This window comes from Osmerus mordax, chromosome 26 (assembly GCF_038355195.1).
Source record: "Osmerus mordax isolate fOsmMor3 chromosome 26, fOsmMor3.pri, whole genome shotgun sequence".
NCBI lineage: Eukaryota > Metazoa > Chordata > Actinopteri > Osmeriformes > Osmeridae > Osmerus > Osmerus mordax.
The window spans coordinates 1,283,830-1,304,585 of NC_090075.1; the positions used below are offsets into that span (position 1 = coordinate 1,283,830).

Here is a 20,756-nt window from a genome sequence, read left to right on the forward strand (position 1 = left end):
AACAGGGCTTCAGAGAGATAAGCTCTATCTCAAACTGAAGACCACAGAGGCATGTCTGCCTGCCTGCCTGCCTGTCTGCCTGTCTGTCTGCTTGTCAGCCTGTCTGTCTGCATGCGGTGAGAGAGAGGAGAGAGAGAGGGGTGAGACAGAGAGAGAGAAACATCTGGGATGAAGGAGGGGTTTGGCCGGTAATCACATGCAGGTTTTCTTTCAGAGATGATGATGAGGGAACCTCCATGGTGCGAGGGTGAAGTCGAGGCCCAGCTCTGAGGGAGTGTACCGGGGTCAGGGTCTGCAGGGGCTCGTGGAGGTCTGGGGGGGTGACGATGGGGCGGTAGCGATGACCAGGACAGGCTTAAAGCGAGAAGGAAAACAGTGATGAAATATTAAGAGAGGAGGTGGAGGGGAGGGGGTGTCAGGGATGAGACGCGGAGCTCCCTTCCCCAGGGAGGAGCTGTCAGGAGCAGGATGAGATGACAGCGAGGGCCCCCTGACCTCAACTGTCAGATGGAGGACTGGAGGGGGGGAGGAGGGGTGCTCTCTAGACCCCCTAAGACCCCCCCCCCCCCTCCCCGACAGGCCTAGTGTAGTGGGACCACTGTGCTTCAAAGCTGACAGACAGAGTGACATCACCCTCACCTCTCAGGAGGGGGGAGGAGGGAAGGAGGAGGTGGGAGGAGGGAGGGACCGTCACTGTCACACCGTGTCCTAAGTCCCACTCCGTACACACATGGTACACACACAATGAAACAGCTTTGTGACAGAGATGGAGAGGAGAAATACGTCCGCAGACTTCAAGAGAGAGACACACACACTCACTCCAGACACACACTCCAGACACACATCAGTGCAACTAACACCATCGCTCTGCCTAAATCTCTGCTCTCCCTCTCCCCCTCTCTCCAAGCGGGGGAGGGGGGAGGTTGGGGAGTGCTAAGGCAGTTGCTAATAAATTTGCTTGTAAATGTTAATTAGTGTCATGGCTTTCACGTCAGGATGTCTTCACAAAGAGTGTTAAAAGTTTTAGAAGTCTCTCTCCCTCCATCCCTCCAAACCTCTCTTCCACCTCCCTCCCTCCCTCCTCTCTTCCGCCTCCCTCCCTCCCTCCCCCTCTCTCTCTCTCCCTCCCTCCCTCCCCCCCTCTCTCTCTCTCCCTCCCTCCCTCCCTCCCTCCCTCCCTCCCTCCCTCCCTCCCTCCCTCCCTCCCTCCCTCCCTCTCTCTCTCTCTCCCTCTCTCCCTCCCTCTCTCCCTCCCTCCTCTCTTCCCCCTCCCTCCCTCTCTTCCCCCTCCCTCCTCTCTCTCTCCCTCTCTTCCTCCTCCCTCCCTCTCTCTCTCCCTCCGCCTGCCCCCCACCTCTCTTCCCCACACACACCAACACATCTTCCTCAGTTGTTGTAAACAATAACGACAGCTATGCATAAGCCTACTCTACCCTCCATTCAACGTTACGCAAAAAAGATATTGTTTGTGTACGGCACTTTACACTGACACCATATCCACACGCCACGGTCGTGCCAGAAAACACGACACACACACACACGCACGTGCACACTCCCGACAGAGGCCCTGGTACATGGGCACGCTGTTCTGGAGCTCTCGTAGCTGTGAATGCTCCTCATTAAGGTTGGCCTCGCCAGCAGCCTGCCGGCGGCGCAGGAAAGCTGGGCTCTTAAGGAGCTGCTCCGTCACACTGTAACACTATTTCCTTAAGTCGCACTAATGAAGTGGCGCTTGGCAGTGCCAGGCCTCCTTAGGCCAAGACAGAGACGACGGGTCCAATCCCATCAGCCCCTGTGTGAATGCTGTTACAAGGCTGCAGTCCTCCAATCTCTCCTTCCCTCGCTGACTCCCTCCTTCCTCTCCTTTACCCTTGTCTGTACTCTCCAGGGTAGGGTAGTGTAGTGTTGGAGCCGGGGGGTGTTGGGTGAGGGAGCAGGTGGAGGTCAGTGTCATTTGACCTCTCAGGACAGGCTAGCAGCTCTGGTGTGGGTTAGCATGGCCCTGGGTCATGTGACAGGCTAGCAGCTCTGGTGTGGGTTAGCATGGCCCTGGGTCATGTGACAGGCTAGCAGCTCTGGTGTGGGTTAGCATGGCCCTGGGTCATGTGACAGGCTAACAGCTCGGGTGTGGGTTAGCATGGCCCTGGGTCATGTGACAGGCTAGCAGCTCTGGTGTGGGTTAGCATGGCCCTGGGTCATGTGACAGGCTAGCAGCTCTGGTGTGGATTAGCATGGCCCTGGGTCATGTGACAGGCTAACAGCTCTGGTGTGGGTTAGCATGGCCCTGGGTCATGTGACAGGCTAACAGCTCTGGTGTGGGTTAGCATGGCCCTGGGTCATGTGACAGGCTAGCAGCTCTGGTGTGGGTTAGCATGGCCCTGGGTCATGTGACAGGCTAGCAGCTCTGGTGTGGATTAGCATGGCCCTGGGTCATGTGACAGGCTAACAGCTCTGGTGTGGGTTAGCATGGCCCTGGGTCATGTGATAGGCTAACAGCTCTGGTGTGGGTTAGCATGGCCCTGGGTCATGTGACAGGCTAACAGGTCTCTTGTTAACACCCGGCCTGACACATTGCCTGCCTGCCCCAGGTGGTAAGGGTGTGTGTGTGTGTGTGTGTGTGTGTGTGTGTCAGAGAGATGAAAAACGGTGAGCGTGAGAGATAACTACTGGTGAATGTGTGTGTGTGTGTGTAAAGAGAGAGGGAGACAGGAGTGTGTGTACAGCAGATAAGGGGTGAGTGTGTGTGTGTGTGTGTGTATGGTGGGGTTTAATGTCACCTTCTCTCTCTCTCAGTCTCCAGGGTGCAGGGTGACACTGAGGAGAGCTGACAGTTGTCACTTTGCTCTTTGGCCCATGTGGCGCTGTTTTCCCTCACACAACAACACACACACACAACACACTCACGCACACAACAACACACACACACTCCTATGCTGGATTGTCATCAGAGACTCTCTGTGAACAAACCCATCTGTAGGGCCATTTGGCGTATCCATGACGACCATGGAAGTCCATCATGTATGTTACCCGAGCACATACTCACACCATGTACCTCTAATACCCCGTCACTGACACGCACACCGATCAGAGAACATGTGTGTAGAACATTCAAGTTCAACAAATACCTTTGAGGGAGTCGGACTAGTAATCCGAAGGTTGCCAGTTCGATTCCCGGTCATGCAAACTGACGTTGTGTCCTTGGGCAAGGCACTTCACCCTACTTGCCTCGGGGGAATGTCCCTGTACTTACTGTAAGTCGCTCTGGATAAGAGCGTCTGCTAAATGACTAAATGTAAATGTATTTGTGGTTTGTGTGTGTGTGTGTGTGAAAGAGAGAGAGAGAGGGAGTGGTGCCACTGGTGTTGGTTAAGAATTGCAAAATTCATCATGACTAATTAATCATTCATAGTCGCAGTGGACATTTGTCATCTTCTGGCGGCAAAACTCCCTCGACTTTGTAGCCGTTACTTTGGAGAGAGTGTGTGTGTGTGTGTGTGAGAGAGAGAGAGAGGAAAGGAAGAGATAAACCACTCAGAAGCCGCTGATGGACGTTGAGTATTTGAAGTCGGTCTCTTTGCTCCTCTGGAACGGCCACAGCTGTTAAACAGCCCGGTTGGATTACCATTTAAATAAACAGACCGCCTAATGACCACGGACGAAAGTTAAAAAGCGAAAATAAACCGTTTTTTCTCTTTCCCCCGCAGCAACCACTTTCTTCCTCCTCCCTCCCATTCTATGTGTTTGTTTAGATGGGGAAACAGTAATGAGCAACAAAGCCTGGTGTGTTTGATTCAAAGGTAAATCTCCTCTTTCGGAGAGATAAGCACGTGTATGACTCGGGGACGCTAAGCGGACTTGAAACAACTCTGATCTACATTCCTGGGTTTTATCCACAGTAAATAAACTGAGATTAAAACATCAACAACAAAAACTACAAGACAAACCCCCCCTCCCCTCCCCCCAACTAAGACATTAAAAGTTATCTAAGATGAGCATTGATTTTCACTTTTCACATGTTGCCTTAAAGTCCCTTACTGTCCAGAAATGTAATCACTTTCGGAGGCTTCACAACAGACAGACAGAGCTGGAACGTCCTATCTGCAGTCTCCAATGCAGATTAGCTTCATGTATTATTAACTATGTAATTACTGGCTGAGTCCAGTTTCATTTAGCAATCAAAGACGATGAATATTTAAGTGGGCCTGCCTAGCAGAATCTCGGGGACAGTCTTAGCCCCTATACTGAGGCCACCACAGTTCCAAACCACCTCAGCTACTCGCCTCTGACCTTCTTGCCAACAGGATGAGCACACGACTGGCCTGGGTTAGAAACCCAGTCCTCAGCGTGTCAGTTCGGTTGGGGATGGCCGGCGTTTCCCGTTATTTTTGTATTTTTTCATTTATCACATCACGAGCAGCGTTTAGAATTCCCGATATCCGTCAGTATGAAGTCCACACGGATGCCTCATCAATTCATCCCAGTAGTGGCGCGAGGTGACCTCTAAGGCTGACAGCTGCTCCGTCTCTGGACCGGAGGGACCGCTCGCCTCCTCCCGGGGCGAACACGCAGCTCGCGGGAAGCTGCACGACAGCTGAGTCTGACGCACGGCAGAGACAGCTCAGCAGATCTGATCTAATACTAATTGATTGTCCTTGAAATGTGACAAAATTGCTTAGCTTGTAACAAGCTGTATTTACTGCATTGTAGAATCATTAAAAAGCTATTACCACAATTAGTTGATTTCCATTATAAACACTATATCCACAGGGAGAACATGAGGGAAGCGAGAGAGAGAGAGAGCGTGCGTGCGAAAGAGAGACAGAGAGAGAGAGCAGTTAGAGGTTGACAGAGGAGAGGTGGACCAGACAGCCATACAGGAATATTAAGCAGCTCTGCTGATTGCCATGTCATTGTCAATGCCGAGCGGCCCCATGACAGTGACTTTGGCCGTCGATGTCGGGCCCTTTTGCGGCGCTTCGATGCAACGTGCTTCATTTCAGAGATAATTAGCTTAAACGCTCTGAGAATGAAAAATTCATGATCACTTTGAATAGTTTTTAATTGAGGGAAGCATTCTGCATTAATAGAAGCCATTTGTAGAGCCTTCTGCTTGGAAGGAACAAGAGAACAAGAGGGTGAGGAAGGAGGAGGGTCTGAAAGGAGAGTCTAAAGCCATTTCCTCTTTAAATAAGGCTAATTTGCGGGAATGAAGCGAGTCTGTGCACATATGCTCACACACACACAGCCAATCATCTGTGTGCAAGTGTGTGAATTCCCAGTTTCAGACACCTCATCTTGAGAACATAAGGTACCAGATGGGGTCATCTTCAGCACTCAGACACCGATCTAGCTCACCTAGTCTATCCCAGCCATAGCCCTGCCCAGCTCAGCCAAGCCTAGTGCAGCCTAGCCCCATCTACACGTACTCTAGCCCACCAACTATCCATCATCCTCAGTTCCCTGAATCATCATCCTGTCAATAAAGTGGGCAGCCATACATCACAGAGGAGTGTTGAAGTAACCGAGCATCAGGACTGGGACTGAAAAACGCAGACCAGCCCACGACCGGGTATTATTATTATATATTATTTTTTTTTCATTATGCCGCGGCCGTTTGGGAAATCTCCTGACGGCCGGTCCGACCCTGCCGAGCAGGAACCTAATTGTTCATGTGATTCTACGCCACAAGACTCACAGCCTCCTCTAAGATAAAAGGCGATGACTTGTCTGTGGTGTCCCTGTGTTCCTCCGAGGCAGCTCTGGGCCCTGCCATCCTGCCTCAGAGGCAGCCCGTCTCAGAGGCAGTGGGTCGTCAACTGGTGTGAAAACCGTCTCCTCTGAATCCCAGATCTGTCTGTTTACGGCTGACACTGAGATCATGCCTAAAGTAATCCCTAAAGCCTGCTGACACACAGGAGGCCTGCACATCACACACACATGATATATATATATATTTATACTGACGCACACACCAGTATATCAGCCTCGGGCTTCAAACCTAGTGTCAGAAGCGGTAGGAAGACATGCAGAGAACGAGAATTGATCTTGCAGATGATGTGAGGATTGCAGGCGCACGGGAGGTTTGTGTCAGACGAGGATGAAAAAGGAGAAAAAAAGAAAAGCCAGTAAGAGGATCGTAGAAACAGTCAGGACATCTGATCTTCCAGTCCCAGGCTCAGTGAGCTCGGAGACGGATGGAGATAACACCAGCCCCGCGCACCAGCCCCGTGCGAGATAGCACCGGCCCCGCGCCCCAGTCCCGTGCACGATCACCTCTCTGTGGTGTCTCCTGTTCAGCGGGTCGGGATGCAGACTGTTAAGTTGTCAGCCCTCGGGAGAAACCTCAGGAGATTTTAACTAATGGTTTTTAGAACAGCACACACTGAAAATGACCTTTTACTTGTTGTACATGATCAAGGCAAATGCAGGGTATTAGATAGACAGAGCGACAGATAATCAAAACACGGTTTCTGGTAGAATAAAAGTCTGGATTTATTTTTGTTGATCTGTACATTGAACAGGTTAACCTGGATTTACTGAATGACGAACTGCAGTGAAACCACACACAAGAACAGGATGCTATAAGCGTCAGGGTCGCGAGAGAGGGGGGGGGGGTCTCTACAGACACATTCACATTTGAGGTGGGTCTCTTGTCTCTCTCTCCCTCCACATCCCCTCGCCCTCGTCCCAGATTCTGTTGTGCCGTGTCTGGGTACTAACACACCGGGGAGAGGGAACACAACACCCTGATCCAGGATCCTCTAAGTGTGGAAACAGGATATCTCATGAGCAGACCCAAACGTAATACGCAGATTTTTTTTCACATTTTCTGCGGTTATTCAGACTGAAAATCTGCGGAATTCCGCTAGCCTTCCTGTGCTTATGTGGGAGCGACCGAAGACGTTCCACAACAGTTTAACGGCGAATATGGTCGATTGAATGTTGACACACTTTGCAAAAAAGTATTGATCCATCCTCATAAAGATCACCTAGCCCTGCCTCGTGCTTTAAGCTTCCTTTTCAAATCTGAGCATTTTTGGATAACGTTTTAATAATAGAGACGTAATATGAGTTGAAAGTTTATTTACATTTTTACCTCAGACCAATGTGTTCTACTTGAAAATATGCGGGTTTTCGTCAGAATTCTGCACCCGCGTACTCCGTTTGGGCCTGCTCATGAGCAGAGAAAGCCTGAGAGTAGAGGCACACCTAAACTCACACACACGTTCAAAGCAGAGCACTGGAAAACAGCTGTACAGTATATCGAATCAGTCCAGGGTCTGATCTGCTCCCTCAGGTTGTGTAAAATACTTGAGGTGTGTTTGATTAGTCTCACCCTGCACAGTTACATGGGTGGAAACTAAGAGAGTATTGATGACCCAGGTCTGAAGTACACAGCATTTATACATACTGTATTGACCACATCCTTGACTCTGGTTCACAGTAATTCGTGAGCACACTCTCAGTTGACATCTTCTTAAAAAATATTGATAAGTATATATTCATTTATATATATATATATATTATATAAATTATGATATTACTCAGCAGCAAAGAGGATGGAAGGGGAACGTAGAAATGAAATGAGTGGGAAAGAGCAGTGGCAACATCTGATCACAAGTCAGATGATGAGATTTCACTCGATATGAAGCCATGGCAATGGTTATCAACCACCCGAAAAGACTCTTTTCTCCAGATATAAACAATAAAGAAAGTGAGTCCACTTTGGTACATTCTCCAACCTTATCCATTATCAGCGTTATCACTGATACACAAATTAACGACACTGTGTCTAATCTCTTATTACCCAACAAAAGGTGCTCTGGATGTGTGAGGGGTTCAGGAGAGGCCTAAACCACACCTTTTATAAAAGGAATCCAATAATCCCAGGTCTACCACAGTTGAAACAAATTTCCGGGTAAACTTATTTACTGTACGAAGAACCACTTGGTTTGAACAGTCCTCTGAGCGTCATCTAGTCATATAATAATGTACAGATGTCACTTCCATGTGTTTCCAGTACATACTCTGAGACCAGCAGTGAGTTGAGGTACTTTGTGTTACATGAGAATGTGGATCTGGCTTGGACTGGACGACCGCTAGCTTGCAGTTTCAGCCATAATCATTAGCAAACATTTGGCTTACAATGTCAGAAAAGTGATTTGTTGATGATTTGGAGAGGGTGTGTGGGGGGGTGGGGGCTGGGGGTGGGTGGAGGGGGATTGGATGGAGTGGAGGGGAGGGGGGGCCTGGGGGACGGGCTATCCACCTGAAGGTATCGCTGAATGAGGTTAAAAACATAGAAAAACGTAGCACCTTTTGAGGTCAGACAGACAGATTAGTCAACATGTTTTGCTGGTAGCACCGACAACCAGTAGAAATCTCAGAAAGGGACACACGCACACATACGTTCACAGCCCACACCCACCCCCCACAACAGGCCACACCCCCCACAACAGGCCACACCCCCCACCCCACAACAGGCCACACCCACCGCCCCACAGCTTGAGCAGCAAGCCCAGTATACACATGAGGAGAACACCTCTACACCCCTCTACAGCAGCATCTTTAGTAAGCAGTTTAAAAAGGTGATTTTCAAATCATAATGTTGACCTTATGCTGAGGTGTTTACATACTGTACAGGTGGAAAAGGGTTCGCTTTCCGAGAGCTTTTGAAAACAGACAAACGTACGATACACATACACACACGGACACCAGAGAAGCGATGAGGTAGGGCAGTGAAGCTAAATGAAGAACTTGCTATGGGTTGTATTGCGGAAAAGTCACAGTTCAGAGAGAGAAAATAATCCCGTTGTCTTGTGATTCCCGTCTCCTGTGGAGCGGGCGGGCTCTGTCTGAGGTTCAGACAGACAGATGTCCTGGATGTGCCTGCCGTGTCACTTCCGGTGCACAGCAGAATGAGGAAGTGATGTTACTGCCTGTGGTCGGGAGTGCTCGTATTAGCACTGGGCAGTTTGGTTGTGTGGTACTGGCGTGTTTTAAACCTGAACTGGTCCTCGGAATCTCGTGAAGAGATGGACAATTTAACAGGTGGATGATGCCTAGTCCCAGGTTACAGAACGATTACATCTCCATTTCTTTGAGACTAGCCTTATACTGTGTCTAAGAACGTCACAGTCTAATGTTCTAGATTAACCTCCTTTTTTGGCATCAGAAAACAAACAAACAGGAAACAGCATCATCGATAACAACAACAGGAACTTGTGTCACAGGAACTCATCATGAGTGGTTCACACGGCAGAATTAGATATATATTTTTTTCATGTCACCTAAAAGCTTGATCGGCAGATATCGTCCTCATCATCATCATCATCATAATCTGTCTGTAAACCTGACGTATAAAAACAAAACAAACACGTAACAAAAGATTACATCTAGGCCGATTACTTTGGGAGAATCTAACCAAAAAAATAAAAAATAAAAAAACGATGAAAAGCATGTGATTTGTATTTCTCGTTCACCTGTGTATGTGTATGTGGTGTAAAACTGTACATAGCTTGGATCTAAAACCTTAGCGAGGGGGATCTCTGTGCAAGTTTAAAGTCATCTGATCATCTTTGCATTCCCGTTGGGTTCCAGTGTCCACTGAACACTTTGGCTCATCATCGTCACTGTCTACACACACTGTCTATAGCTAGTACCTGGACGCATTCAGTTACAGCACGCAACCCAGTCTAAGCATACTTGCCGCTTTCCACAAGGTCCTCAAATCAGTGACGTTATACCTATGCTATAGCTTAGAACAGTCCTAACTGCTGTGGACCCGGCTAGGACATGGTCTAAGACAGGCCTAGCCAGCCAGTAGTCAGAGCCTCTCTCTCTCTCCCCTTCTCTCTCTCTCTCTCTCTCTCTCTCTCTCTCTCTCTCACACACACACACACACACACTACTCTCGCTCGTCTTACTAACTTTACCAAACAGCTTTTTTTTCCTCATCATATCAAAGTCTTGTTAAGGTGCTTAATCATACACTGATTGTTTGGGCCTCTTTGATTCTAGACAGCCAATAATAATACAAAATAACGAAAAACTTTTACAAGCGGACAAACCCGTTTCTCCTCAGGACTTGTCCACACTTTTAAAGTGCATTCAATATTAATGATTTGTATCAAGCCGGTGTCATTCCAGCATCCTAGGCGAATGATTCACGAGGGCCTGACCACCCATTCACTGAACACAGCAAAGATACATTTAAGAGTCCACAGAATCATCATCATCATCATTCCAATCATCACGATATGAGCTACGATGTGTTCTGGGGGCTCTGGTGTGACGAGCTAGCCGCTACCGCTACGTCATCTCGTAGCTAGCTCCGCTCTAATAAAATCTACTGTGGTCGTGGATAGCTAGTTTCTATGGATATCGAATGTGTTTTTTTTTTTTTTGCTGGTTAGTTAGCTTGTACTAATTTCCGTTTTCTTTTTCTTGGTGCTAGCCCCTGCTGATTGGCCGGGGCTGTTCCTAACCAGTCCACCTACGCGAAGAACAGTATTCTTTTTTAACACTCATCAGAATGTTGATAACAACAATCTACTATAGGTTATACCATACAAAGCTTAAAGCCAAGAAGTCCTTATGAAAACAAACACACACATGTATAAAAAAATAAAATTGTCCAGGTAATAAAGGAATTACGGAGTCTCTTGTCCAATCAGCTGTGGAGCTGAGCAGGAGGGTGAATGATGTCACGTGGAACAGTAACCCAGATACAAACACACAACGTTAGTGAGAAGAAGACAAAACAACTACAAAAACATCATCTGTAACTAAAATGTCTCTGAAAACCGGTAGCTTGAGGAAAGGTTGACTGTCAGAAATATAAAGAAATCATGAAGATGTAAAAGACACACACACATACCACACACACACACAACCACACACATACCACACACACACACATGTATTATGGTTGGGTGGGGTTGAAGGCGGGTCCCTGCCAGTCAGAGAGACAGACGAACAGACAGGCTGCAGCAGATTCACAGTGACTTCACAGCTGCGGCTCAGGCCACATTCATCTGTGGCTTTAAGTTCCAAACTGCAGGTCTGCAGACACACCGGGAGGAACCAAAACAACAACAAACAAAAAAACCAAAACAAACACAGAACAAGAACATTTTCAGAAGTTCCAATGGCATGTCGTTAAGTCGTGGTCGCTACAGCAACCTCATGTCTTACCCCCCCCCCCCCACACACCCGTGGTGTAACACATAGAGAAGGGGAGGACTATTATGGGATGGCTGATCCAGTCGACTACAGTCAACTGTGAGAAGAAAGACAGCTTTACCTCACAAGACGTGGGCTAGGAAACAAACAGTACTTTGCTTCCCCGGCTGGCTAGCGAGCTAGCTCTAACTCCTCCCGCAAACATCTCCAAAGTGCTGGTGACATCTGACAAGCTTCCGGAACATTTCCGATCACAGCTTGACAGAGAGGAAGAGGACCCTGTAGGTCCTTTCTGATTGCCCAATCATCCTTAAGGCCTTTCTGGGCGTGAAGACGTGTACACTAGCCCGCCGAGGTCCTCTGCAGCACAGCTTGATTCTAGAACAGCGCTGCATCAGATCTGAAGGCAGGGCACAAACCTGACCTCGACACTAGGGTTAGGAGATCCCAGAGGTTGAAAGATCAAATGTCAAGAGCTGTCCTGTTTCACAGGATTCCAACCATGACCTCTCTTTCTCTCTGGCAACAAACATCTTCAACCTGCATCTAGAAGCGGTCTCACCGACAGGTCCAACTGGCTGGATCCCAACAATTAATCTCCAGATGAATTGCACTAACCTGACCATGCACGTACGAATTAAGACATGGATTTCATAAAGCTTGTTTTAACAAAGTGCCTCTTTGAGCTCATGGAAGTACCACAAAGACAGTCAAACCCTTCACCTCATTCCTCCGTCATCACACACAAACACAGACACACTAGCACCGTCGCCACCAACACCATCTTCCTAACAGCAGAAGATGTGTGATCAGAAGAAAGTCGGTTCTCGGTTCTAACGAGCCTTGAGGTCATAATATCATGTTCTGACACAGAACGAAGGTCAGAGCCTCTCACCCCTACCACTGAAGAAGATCTCTCTCCATCAGCACACACACCACTAACCTCCACCCACCCCCCCACCCCCAATCAGCTTACAAAAATACTATACGACCACACTAATACACTCCACCCCTGACCACACGGATTGGTAGGTAAAGCTGTCTTGTCAGCCAGAAGGGCCAATAGCATGTGGAGGAAAGGGGAGGGCCCATAGACATTGGTTGGGCTGCTCTTGCAATGGCACAGCAGGTCACACCACCACCACCGCTCTCCCTCCTCCTCTTCCTCCCCCATTCCTCGGGCGCTGTGGATGAGGCTGAGCTACAGGGATGGGGGAGGGGTCAGGGGTCAGGACTACATGGTGTCGTAGCTGTAGTTCTCCATCTTCACTGTCTGACGGATCAGTAGCTTGGACTCCCGCCTCTCCTCGTTCTTGATGGACTTGTTGATGTCCATGATCTTCTCGCAGATGTACTTGTTGACCTTGGACAAGCGCTGGGTGATCTCTGCGCTGTCGGCCGTCTCCTGAGAGACACGGTCATAGAGACACTCTGAGGAGAGAGAGAGGTGCAGCTTAAAGACAGTACACTCTACAATGAGAAGATATGTTATTTGTGACACGCCTTTCTTGTACTCAAAGCGTTAGTGACGCCGCAGTCCACGGCTGTGACAGATTGTTAATCTGTTGCTTTTGTTCAGTTCCAACAAAAGATCTAAGGATGAATGTTTGGCAGTAAAATGTGTGGAACAGCTTCAGACTAGTCTGGAGTTAATAAAATGCTCTTCTGGGTCTGTGTCTCCTGAACCAGTGTTTTCAGTCTAGGGTCAGGCTGAGGCTAGGGTCTAAGAACGATCCAGAATGGTCCGGAAAGCGTGCGGCTGGGCGATACCTCGGACTATTTTGAGCTTGCTGGGAGAGAGGGGCGGCTTTGGCAGGGCGTCCTTCTTCTTCTTGGTGGCCACCCCGGTGACGCTGCGGTTCTTCAGGGTCTCCGTGCCCCAGATCATCACCGCCAGGTTCTTGGTGAACTTAGAGTCTCCCTGGGTTCGCTGGAGCTGGTGCCATTTCTCCTCTTCCACCCAGATCCCTCCGCCTAGGTGCACCTGCGGGGGGGGGGGGGGTCACACTGGGGTGAGTACTTTTTAATATAATTTAAATCCATTTAATATAGTTTAAGTTATCACTTGATTCATTGTTCATTGGCTTTCCCTGCTCTAAACCATCGTTATATGCTGGCCTTTAAAATACACTATTGGTCAACTTCTACATTTACATTTAGTCATTTAGCAGACGCTCTTATCCAGAGCGACTTACAGTAAGTACAGGGACATTCCCCCGAGGCAAGTAGGGTGAAGTGCCTTGCCCAAGAACACAACGTCAGTTGGCATGACCGGGAATCGAACTGGCAACCTTCGGATTACTAGCCCGACTCCCTCACCGCTCAGCCACCTGACTCCTTCTAGTCCACACACACAGACGAGGCCTGCATTACATGCAATCCTCGCTTCCCAGGTGCCAATCACACAGGACCACAAACGGTCTTTACACCACAGGGAGAGGGGAATCATGGGAACAGCTGGTTAGTCCTGCAGTATGGGCGCACGGCACAGCGCTCCTGTGAACCCCACTGAAGACCACATGGTTAATCTCCAGTCTCAGATGTACCTTTTGAGAGGACAGTGGGTTCAGATTAGCTCCCCAGTCCAATGGGCTTAGACATGTACAGAACACTGCTGCTCTCTCAATCTGTTGGCTGTGTGTCCTGCCCTGCATCCATCCTGTCCTGCATCCATCCTGTCCTGCATCCATCCTGTCCTGCACCCAGCTCCATCACAAGCGGATTGCTGGGACTGGGTTTCCTCTGTGAACCGGGGAAGCAAGTGACACGTGGCACCTCTCTCTCTCTCTCTCTCTCTCTCTCTCTCTCAAACCCTTCTCTCTCTTATCACTGCAAGGTATTTAGGCTGCCATCCAAAGGCTTTTCCCTTGACAGGTAATGTGCTTTAGGCACCTGGCCAGCAGAACAGCTTTTCATTCTCTTAACTTAGACAAGATGTTTTTTCCCTCCACCCTTACACCCCCCCCTTCTCCCTCTCCATTTTTCTAGGGCTACCTGTCACTCACCGAAATTCCTCTGGTGTAGATAATTAATAGCGAGGCCAAGATGAGAGTCTTACAGTAATTTACTTTTGTTCTTCACGCTTGAGGGGAACAGAGCCCACTTGCTGTTGAGTAGGGAAGTTGTAGCACGATATTGCTAACAAGCTAATGCAGACAGGCTAACACGCAGATGGTTTGACAGTGCAACCATGCCAGGCTAGCACATTGGGGCAAGCAGGATTGGCTGTCACCACAAACTTGTTTCCTTTCACAGTACACAGCTGAAAACAGGCTAATACTGTGTGTTAGGATGTGTGATAGGAAGGTTGGGGTGAGGGGGGAAAACATGGCATATGTGGTGGTCCTGTGTGTGTGTGTTTGTATGTGAGTGAGTGTGTGAGCGTAGGACAGGGCGGGGCAGCGCTCACCTTTCCGTCGTTGAAGGTGTACACAGTCCTGGGGGAGGGGGAGTGAGTGGAGCTGGTGTTGGCCTCCTCTCTACACACGTCCTGGGCCTCCACCAGGGGCTCCACCACCTCCGCCTTGATGGTCTGGGTGCCGTTGTCATGCATGGGCTCTGGACACACACACACATTACACCATCAGTATCGCTGCCTCTAGAGGTCTAACCATGTTTGGCTGATCAGAACATCACCAGGATATTAACAAGCCATGGGGGAAGACTGTCAGATCCACTACGAGAACAGAGCTACGAAAACATCAAGAATCCAGACACTTTAAGAGTCAAACAAGAGTAGAGAGTTATTACCTAGCTACATGGTAACTAAGTCCTTCAGAGTATTGGAAGGTCCTAGGACCTTAGAACACAGCCACTGTTCTCCCCATGGAAGGCCTTGCGTCTCCTGCAGGAGCACCTGCAGGACATTCCCCTACACTAGGCCTCTGACAGAGAGGTACAGCCCTGCCTCAGAGGAGGCAGCAGGGGCTGGAGGGGCTGCCAGCCTGGAGCTCTGAGCCCACCAGTGGGAGCATGTGTCTGGGGAGTTTCCGGTCTGACAGTCCTGGTCTGGTGCCTGCAGCATCCAGGCTTCCCAGCCTCTTAGCCTCAGCATCCAACCTCTAGCCTCAGCATCCAACCCCCAGCCTCAGCATCCAACCTCCCGGCTTCAGCATCCAACCTCCCAGCATCTTAACACTCCAGCCTCAGCATCCAACCTAACAACCTCAGCATCCAACCTCCCAGTCTTCAGCCCTCAGCCCTCCCAGACCACAGCCTCCCAGACCACAGCCTCCCAGACCACAGCCTCCCAGACCACAGCCTCACAGCCTCCCAGACCACAGCCTCCCAGACCACAGCCTCCCAGACCACAGCCTCCCAGACCACAGCCTCACAGCCTCCCAGACCACAGCCTCCCAGACCACAGCCTCCCAGACCACAGCCTCACAGCCTCCCAGACCACAGCCTCCCAGACCACAGCCTCCCAGACCACAGCCTCCCAGACCACAGCCTCCCAGACCACAGCCTCCTGCCGTAGGTTATTTTAGCCTCAGTAAGCTGCCCTGGTGGCGGGCCACACTAAGCTCCCATGTAACTGATGAGTTTTAATATCGGTCAGCACAACCCAGAGCAGCATGGCCCCTCTTATCTTTAGCCTGTCCATTAGACAGTCAGGCTAGCGCTAGCTACAGCGCCAGAGGGAAATCCCAGGTTAATACTAGCCTCTGGCAAGGCTGGCTACACTAAACCAGACAGTCTCATAGTACCCCCAGCTTTCGTTTTTCATGTAAGGTTTTGGAGTTATTTGATAGGGCCAGATACAATTAGGAACCTTGAGATCAAATATTATGGGCCGTGTGTGCCCATTTATGGGCTTAACAAACAGAGGAATGTAGGCTGAGGTTAAGTTTGTGTGTGTGTGTCTGTCTAGCCCTCTACCTGCTTGAATGCACAGTATGTCTAAGTGCATTTCTGTGTCTGTTCTGGGGTCTGTCAGTATGTCAGTGTGTACTCAGGTGGATTGAATTGTGAGCATTTCATGTCAAGTCTGTCTTACATGTCAGTTTAAGAGAGCCTTCCTAATGGTCTGTGTGTGTGTGTGTGTGTGTGTGTGTGTGTGTGTGTGTGTGTGTGTGTGTGTGTGTGTGTGTGTGTGTGTGAGTGTGTACATGTGAGTGAGTGTATGTGTGAGTGTGTACGTGTGAGTGTGTACGTGTGAGTGAGTGTATGTGTGAGTGTGTGTGTGTGTGTGAGTGTGTAAGTGTGAGTGAGTGTATGTGTGAGTGTGTGTGTGAGTGTGTACGTGTGAGTGAGTGTATGTGTGAGTGTGTGTGTGAGTGTGTTTAAGTGTGTGTGTTCCTCACCGCTGCCCAGCCTCATGAGGAGCACATCCTGTAGCCTCCTGTTGAAGTCCCTCAGCTCCTTGACCTCTGTCAGCAGACTCCCGTACTCCTTCAGCTTCTTGGCCTGCTGCACCAGCTGCCTGCGAGTCCTCTCCAGCTCCTGCTGCAGCCTCCTCATCTCCTCCTCCTGCTGCCTGTAGCTGTGGACCAGCTCCTCGTACAGGACCCGGGGCACCACGGCCACCTCCCCCCCGCCGCCCAGCTCCCCGGCCCCACAGGTCCTCTCCTCCATCTCCTCCTCGTCCTCCTCCTCCTCCCCGTCCTCCTCCTCTTCTGCCAGCCTGTCCTCCTCCAGGTCCTCGTCTCCCTCCAGGCAGGAGCTGGCTGCGTTCCTCTCCAGGCGAGCCACCACCGCTGCCAGGCTCCTGGAGGAGGTGGAGGTGGGCCGGCCCTGGTCCTGAGACTGGGCCTGGAGCCGGGGAGAAAAGGGAACAGAAGTTACATTTAGTCATTTAGTAGACGTTCTTATCCAGAGCTAGCTGGCAGAGTTAGCTGGAACTGCAGCAGAAACAAAGCTGAAAGAAACTATATAACTAACGTGTCTTCAAAATGTTGATCGTTGAACTAAAGAATGAACTTTTAGGAGGAGTGTGGTGGCCTGAGGTGTCCAGCTAAATAACCACAGGTTAGGAAAATCTGCCTCAGCCTATCTCGTGCAGTGTCTAGGATCACAGATTTAGTTTCGATTGCAAATGCCAGAGTGGATGTCAAATCCCCAGTGGCCGGGGGTGGTGGAGCCGTGAGAGATTGGGACAGCAGGGGCTGTGATGACTGGCTCAGACTGTGGAGACTGGAGGGAGTGGAGTTACTGAGTTCTCTGATGAGCCGCTCAGAGGATTTGCTCAGTGAAAGGGCAGCTGTCCAGAGTGCTGAATTTGTGTTAATCCAGCATACGGTAAAAATAGAAGGGGGATTTTAGGACCCCGGCCAACTGCATGGTAACATTTCATTAAGTCATAAACATACACGGACCTTCGAAGGTTTGTTTCCTCTTGCAACTACAACTGCAGGAACAAGAATCAAAAGACGCGTGTCTCACACACACGTAAACGCTAAGACATCCTTCAGAGTATCCATGCATACGGTGAACCTGCAGTGTGTCGCTGAGTTGAACCCACCTTTTTATGCCTCAGAGGCTGTCGTTCCTCTCCAAAGTGGTTTTCTACACAGTTCCTCGTTGACATCTTGGGAATTTTCATCTTCTTTTGCATTATACTGTTTTCAAATTCCTCTATGGTTACTGAAAGGTGAAATAAGCATCATCAGACACACATTCACTGCAGCCAGGAAATGACAGATTCCTCCGTAATCAGGAAAGTAATTCTTCATAGCCTTCGAATCACCTCCAACCAGTGTGTGAGCTTAACCATCCTAAATATATTTAAAACAACTGCAGGCTGATGACATGTAAATATAGTTGATCTTTGCTACGCCTACTGTATGAACTGCTCAAATAAAGACAGCAACTATACTGGTGGTACTCGTTAAGCATCAACAAGTCTAGCAAACTGGCTAGCTAGCTATTGTACATTGAACTGACGTTAGCAAGGATCTTAGATAATTTAAGATCTTTTAAAGCCAGACTGTTCAAATACCAGGATTAGTAATCTAGCTAAATACCCTGGTATTACATGGTAACGTTAAGCCTGGCTAGCCAGAGGCACTAGTCTGATAAACAAATAATGAATTAGCTAGCTACCTAGAAGCCAACATTCATTCTAGACAGGTGAACAACACTGACATTGTTATCAGTTCGCTATCTTGGGTAGCAGTATATGTGTGCAAAACATGTAAATTGACAAGCATTTCTATGACTAAAGTGTATATCTTAATGCCTTTTAGATGTTTGCTAACGTATCATTGTCCTAATCTATAACACAGCTAGCAAGCTATTACATATGCTAGGTTGGAAGCTGTCTCAGATGGCTAGCTAGACATCTTTGACTGCAAGACAGCAAAGATCAACTAAGCAACAACAGAAGCGCCGCACATAGACAACATCCTACGCTTCATTCCGTGTTATTCATCTGGACAAACGTTGTAGTTGCTGTCTCTCACGTTACTGTTGTTGTTGGTAAACAGCCACCACGACAAATATGTGCGTCTAGGCTAACGTATTTTGCTAACTAGCTGCTAGCAATGTTGGCTAGCTAACCTCAGCTACTTCAGCTTTCACCGTAAATGACAACTACTTTTTGGAAGGCTATTGTGTATTACAGACACATCTCACAGAGGTGTGATTAAATGGCTGATAGCACCTAGCTAGCTAGCTAGCTAGCTACCAAAGTCAGCTATCGTTAACACTGTGTCAGCCTAGCTATCTAGCATTACGAGTTCGCTGTGCTGCTGTCAGATTGGAACTATCAGTGTGTTTTGACGGCGAGAAAACATGACTCAGTGTTTGTTATGTCTACCATAAATTCATTTACGAAATCAGAGAAAACGTCGTGGCGTTTGCAGACAAGCAAGGAAGTCAACTTACCTGCAAGGGCAAGGATCTGTGCTTTGCACGGCTGGCCTGCGCAGCCATTCTCTTCAGTTCTGTCAACCAAATACACCTTCTGATGATCAAAATCTGTTTTGTGCAGAGGTCTGAAATCTTTCACATTTGAAACGGGCAAGGCGTAGCACATATCGTCTTCCAAGAACCTAACGAAAGCATACATTATTTCTCTTTGGTCCTGCACTTTGGATATGGTTGACAGTTTTACCTCATAAGTATAAAAAAAATATATATAAACACAAAAGGGTGAAATGGGGAGGGATTCTGAGCTCGGCTACTCTAGCCTGATGCACAACACTTCAACGCGCCTCACAAGACCTTAGCAATAGATTAATACAGTTTTTCACAATTGCTAAAACACATTTCTTGAAACAGTCACCCATTTTCTCAAAACTGTAAACACAAAACCTCATCTTCAAGCACTATTTACAAAACCTCTGAATCCGCTTGCAAAATGAAACTTTCGCCTCAAAACAGATTTAACTGTGCTCAAACACTGCTCTCAAATCATAAACAAAGTGATCAAAATGATATACACTATCAAGCAGTCAGTAAACAATACACCAACAAATAGAAAACACATTGTTCAAAACATATAGTTCTCAGGGAGAACTATACATTTTTACGTAATCTCAAAACTAATTTCATATTTATCAATCATTGTCCTTTGATGAACAAAACCACGTTATATCATAGTAGCTCAAAATTTATCAGAAATTACTACTCTGCTTTGCTCTTTGCAATTGTTTTGTTCTTTCTCCTCCTTGTACTGTTACTGTAACAAATGGAAAGCACAATGTTCAGGGCCATACAATTTGTATATTGTACAGTATACAGCCCACAATGCACTGTACTACAGTATGCAATACTGAAAGGGACACAAATCTAAGGAGTAAACATGTGATCAATGTGCTTCTTCTTGTCTTTGGGCTGGGTTATGCCAGAGCACTTGGTCAACATCACAAGCAATATTTTCCCACCTTCAACAACCTGTTTGCTCTCTGAACTGGCTTATATTGGTCACATCATCACACATTGGTCACAAATGATGTGTCACATCATTTGAAACAAGTGAAATCAATTTTGAGGGGTTGTGTTTAGTCAATGACATGTTTTCTCTATTTGTATTTGATTATTGCCATTTGTGTTTACCAGTATGGATGACATGTGCATTAGAGTGCAGAATGTGTTTTAAAAATGAAAATGTGTTTAGAGTTTTGCTGAACAGTCTAAGTGAGATTTGCAAATTGTGTTTTACCATGTGAAATGGTTTAAGGTATTGACAACAGACAGGCGCAATTATCTACATGAGGTCAGGCAACTGAGAACTTTGTTCAGCCAATGGGTTTTAGCGTTTTAGCAATTGAGAAAAACTGTAATAACCAGCAATGTGAATAAATTGACGTTTAGCGATTGACATAAAATAGATATCAAAAGTGTTGTATTATTGATATAAACAGATACAAGTTGCAAAATAACGCTACATAATTACAAATACATAAAGTAACTAATCCAGCAAGCAATAAGGCCAAACATTAACTAAAACTTTACAACAACAACAAAAAAGATTCGCTTTTGAGCAGAATTAAGATTAAATGCTTCCCCCATGTATCATGTATTTATCAGACTGATAATATTCTGATATAATCTAAACATTTTGAATTTCAACGTCAATGTGTATGATTGGAGATATTAATCAAAGAAAGTTTTCTGAGGGAATATCTGAA

At 47.9% G+C, this 20,756-nt stretch overlaps 1 protein-coding gene across 1 annotated transcript; it reads right to left on the reverse strand.

Annotated features, from left to right (window-relative positions):
* Nucleotides 1–12,418: 12,418 nt before the first annotated feature.
* bend5 (BEN domain containing 5) lies at nt 12,419–19,192 on the reverse strand. The gene is made up of 6 exons (XM_067229777.1): nt 19,009–19,192; nt 17,645–17,766; nt 16,488–16,935; nt 14,594–14,742; nt 12,955–13,168; nt 12,419–12,615 (listed from the first exon to the last, which is right to left on the reverse strand). Exons 1-6 carry the CDS (start codon nt 19,190–19,192, stop codon nt 12,419–12,421), a joined length of 1,314 nt encoding a protein of 437 aa, XP_067085878.1.
* Nucleotides 19,193–20,756: the final 1,564 nt, after the last annotated feature.

What these genes read in the sequence shown, in the direction of transcription:
- bend5 (XM_067229777.1), bottom strand. Translation starts at nt 19,192, where the DNA reads ATGTATGCTTTCGTTAGGTTCTTGGAAGACGATATGTGCTACGCCTTG. An exon ending in ACAGATCCTTGCCCTTGCAG is followed by an intron (nt 17,767 to 19,008) that starts GTAAGTTGACTT and finishes TTCACCTTTCAG; the next exon opens with TAACCATAGAGGAATTTGAA. An exon ending in CAAGCTCAAAATAGTCCGAG is followed by an intron (nt 12,616 to 12,954) that starts GTATCGCCCAGC and finishes CTCTCTCCTCAG; the next exon opens with AGTGTCTCTATGACCGTGTC.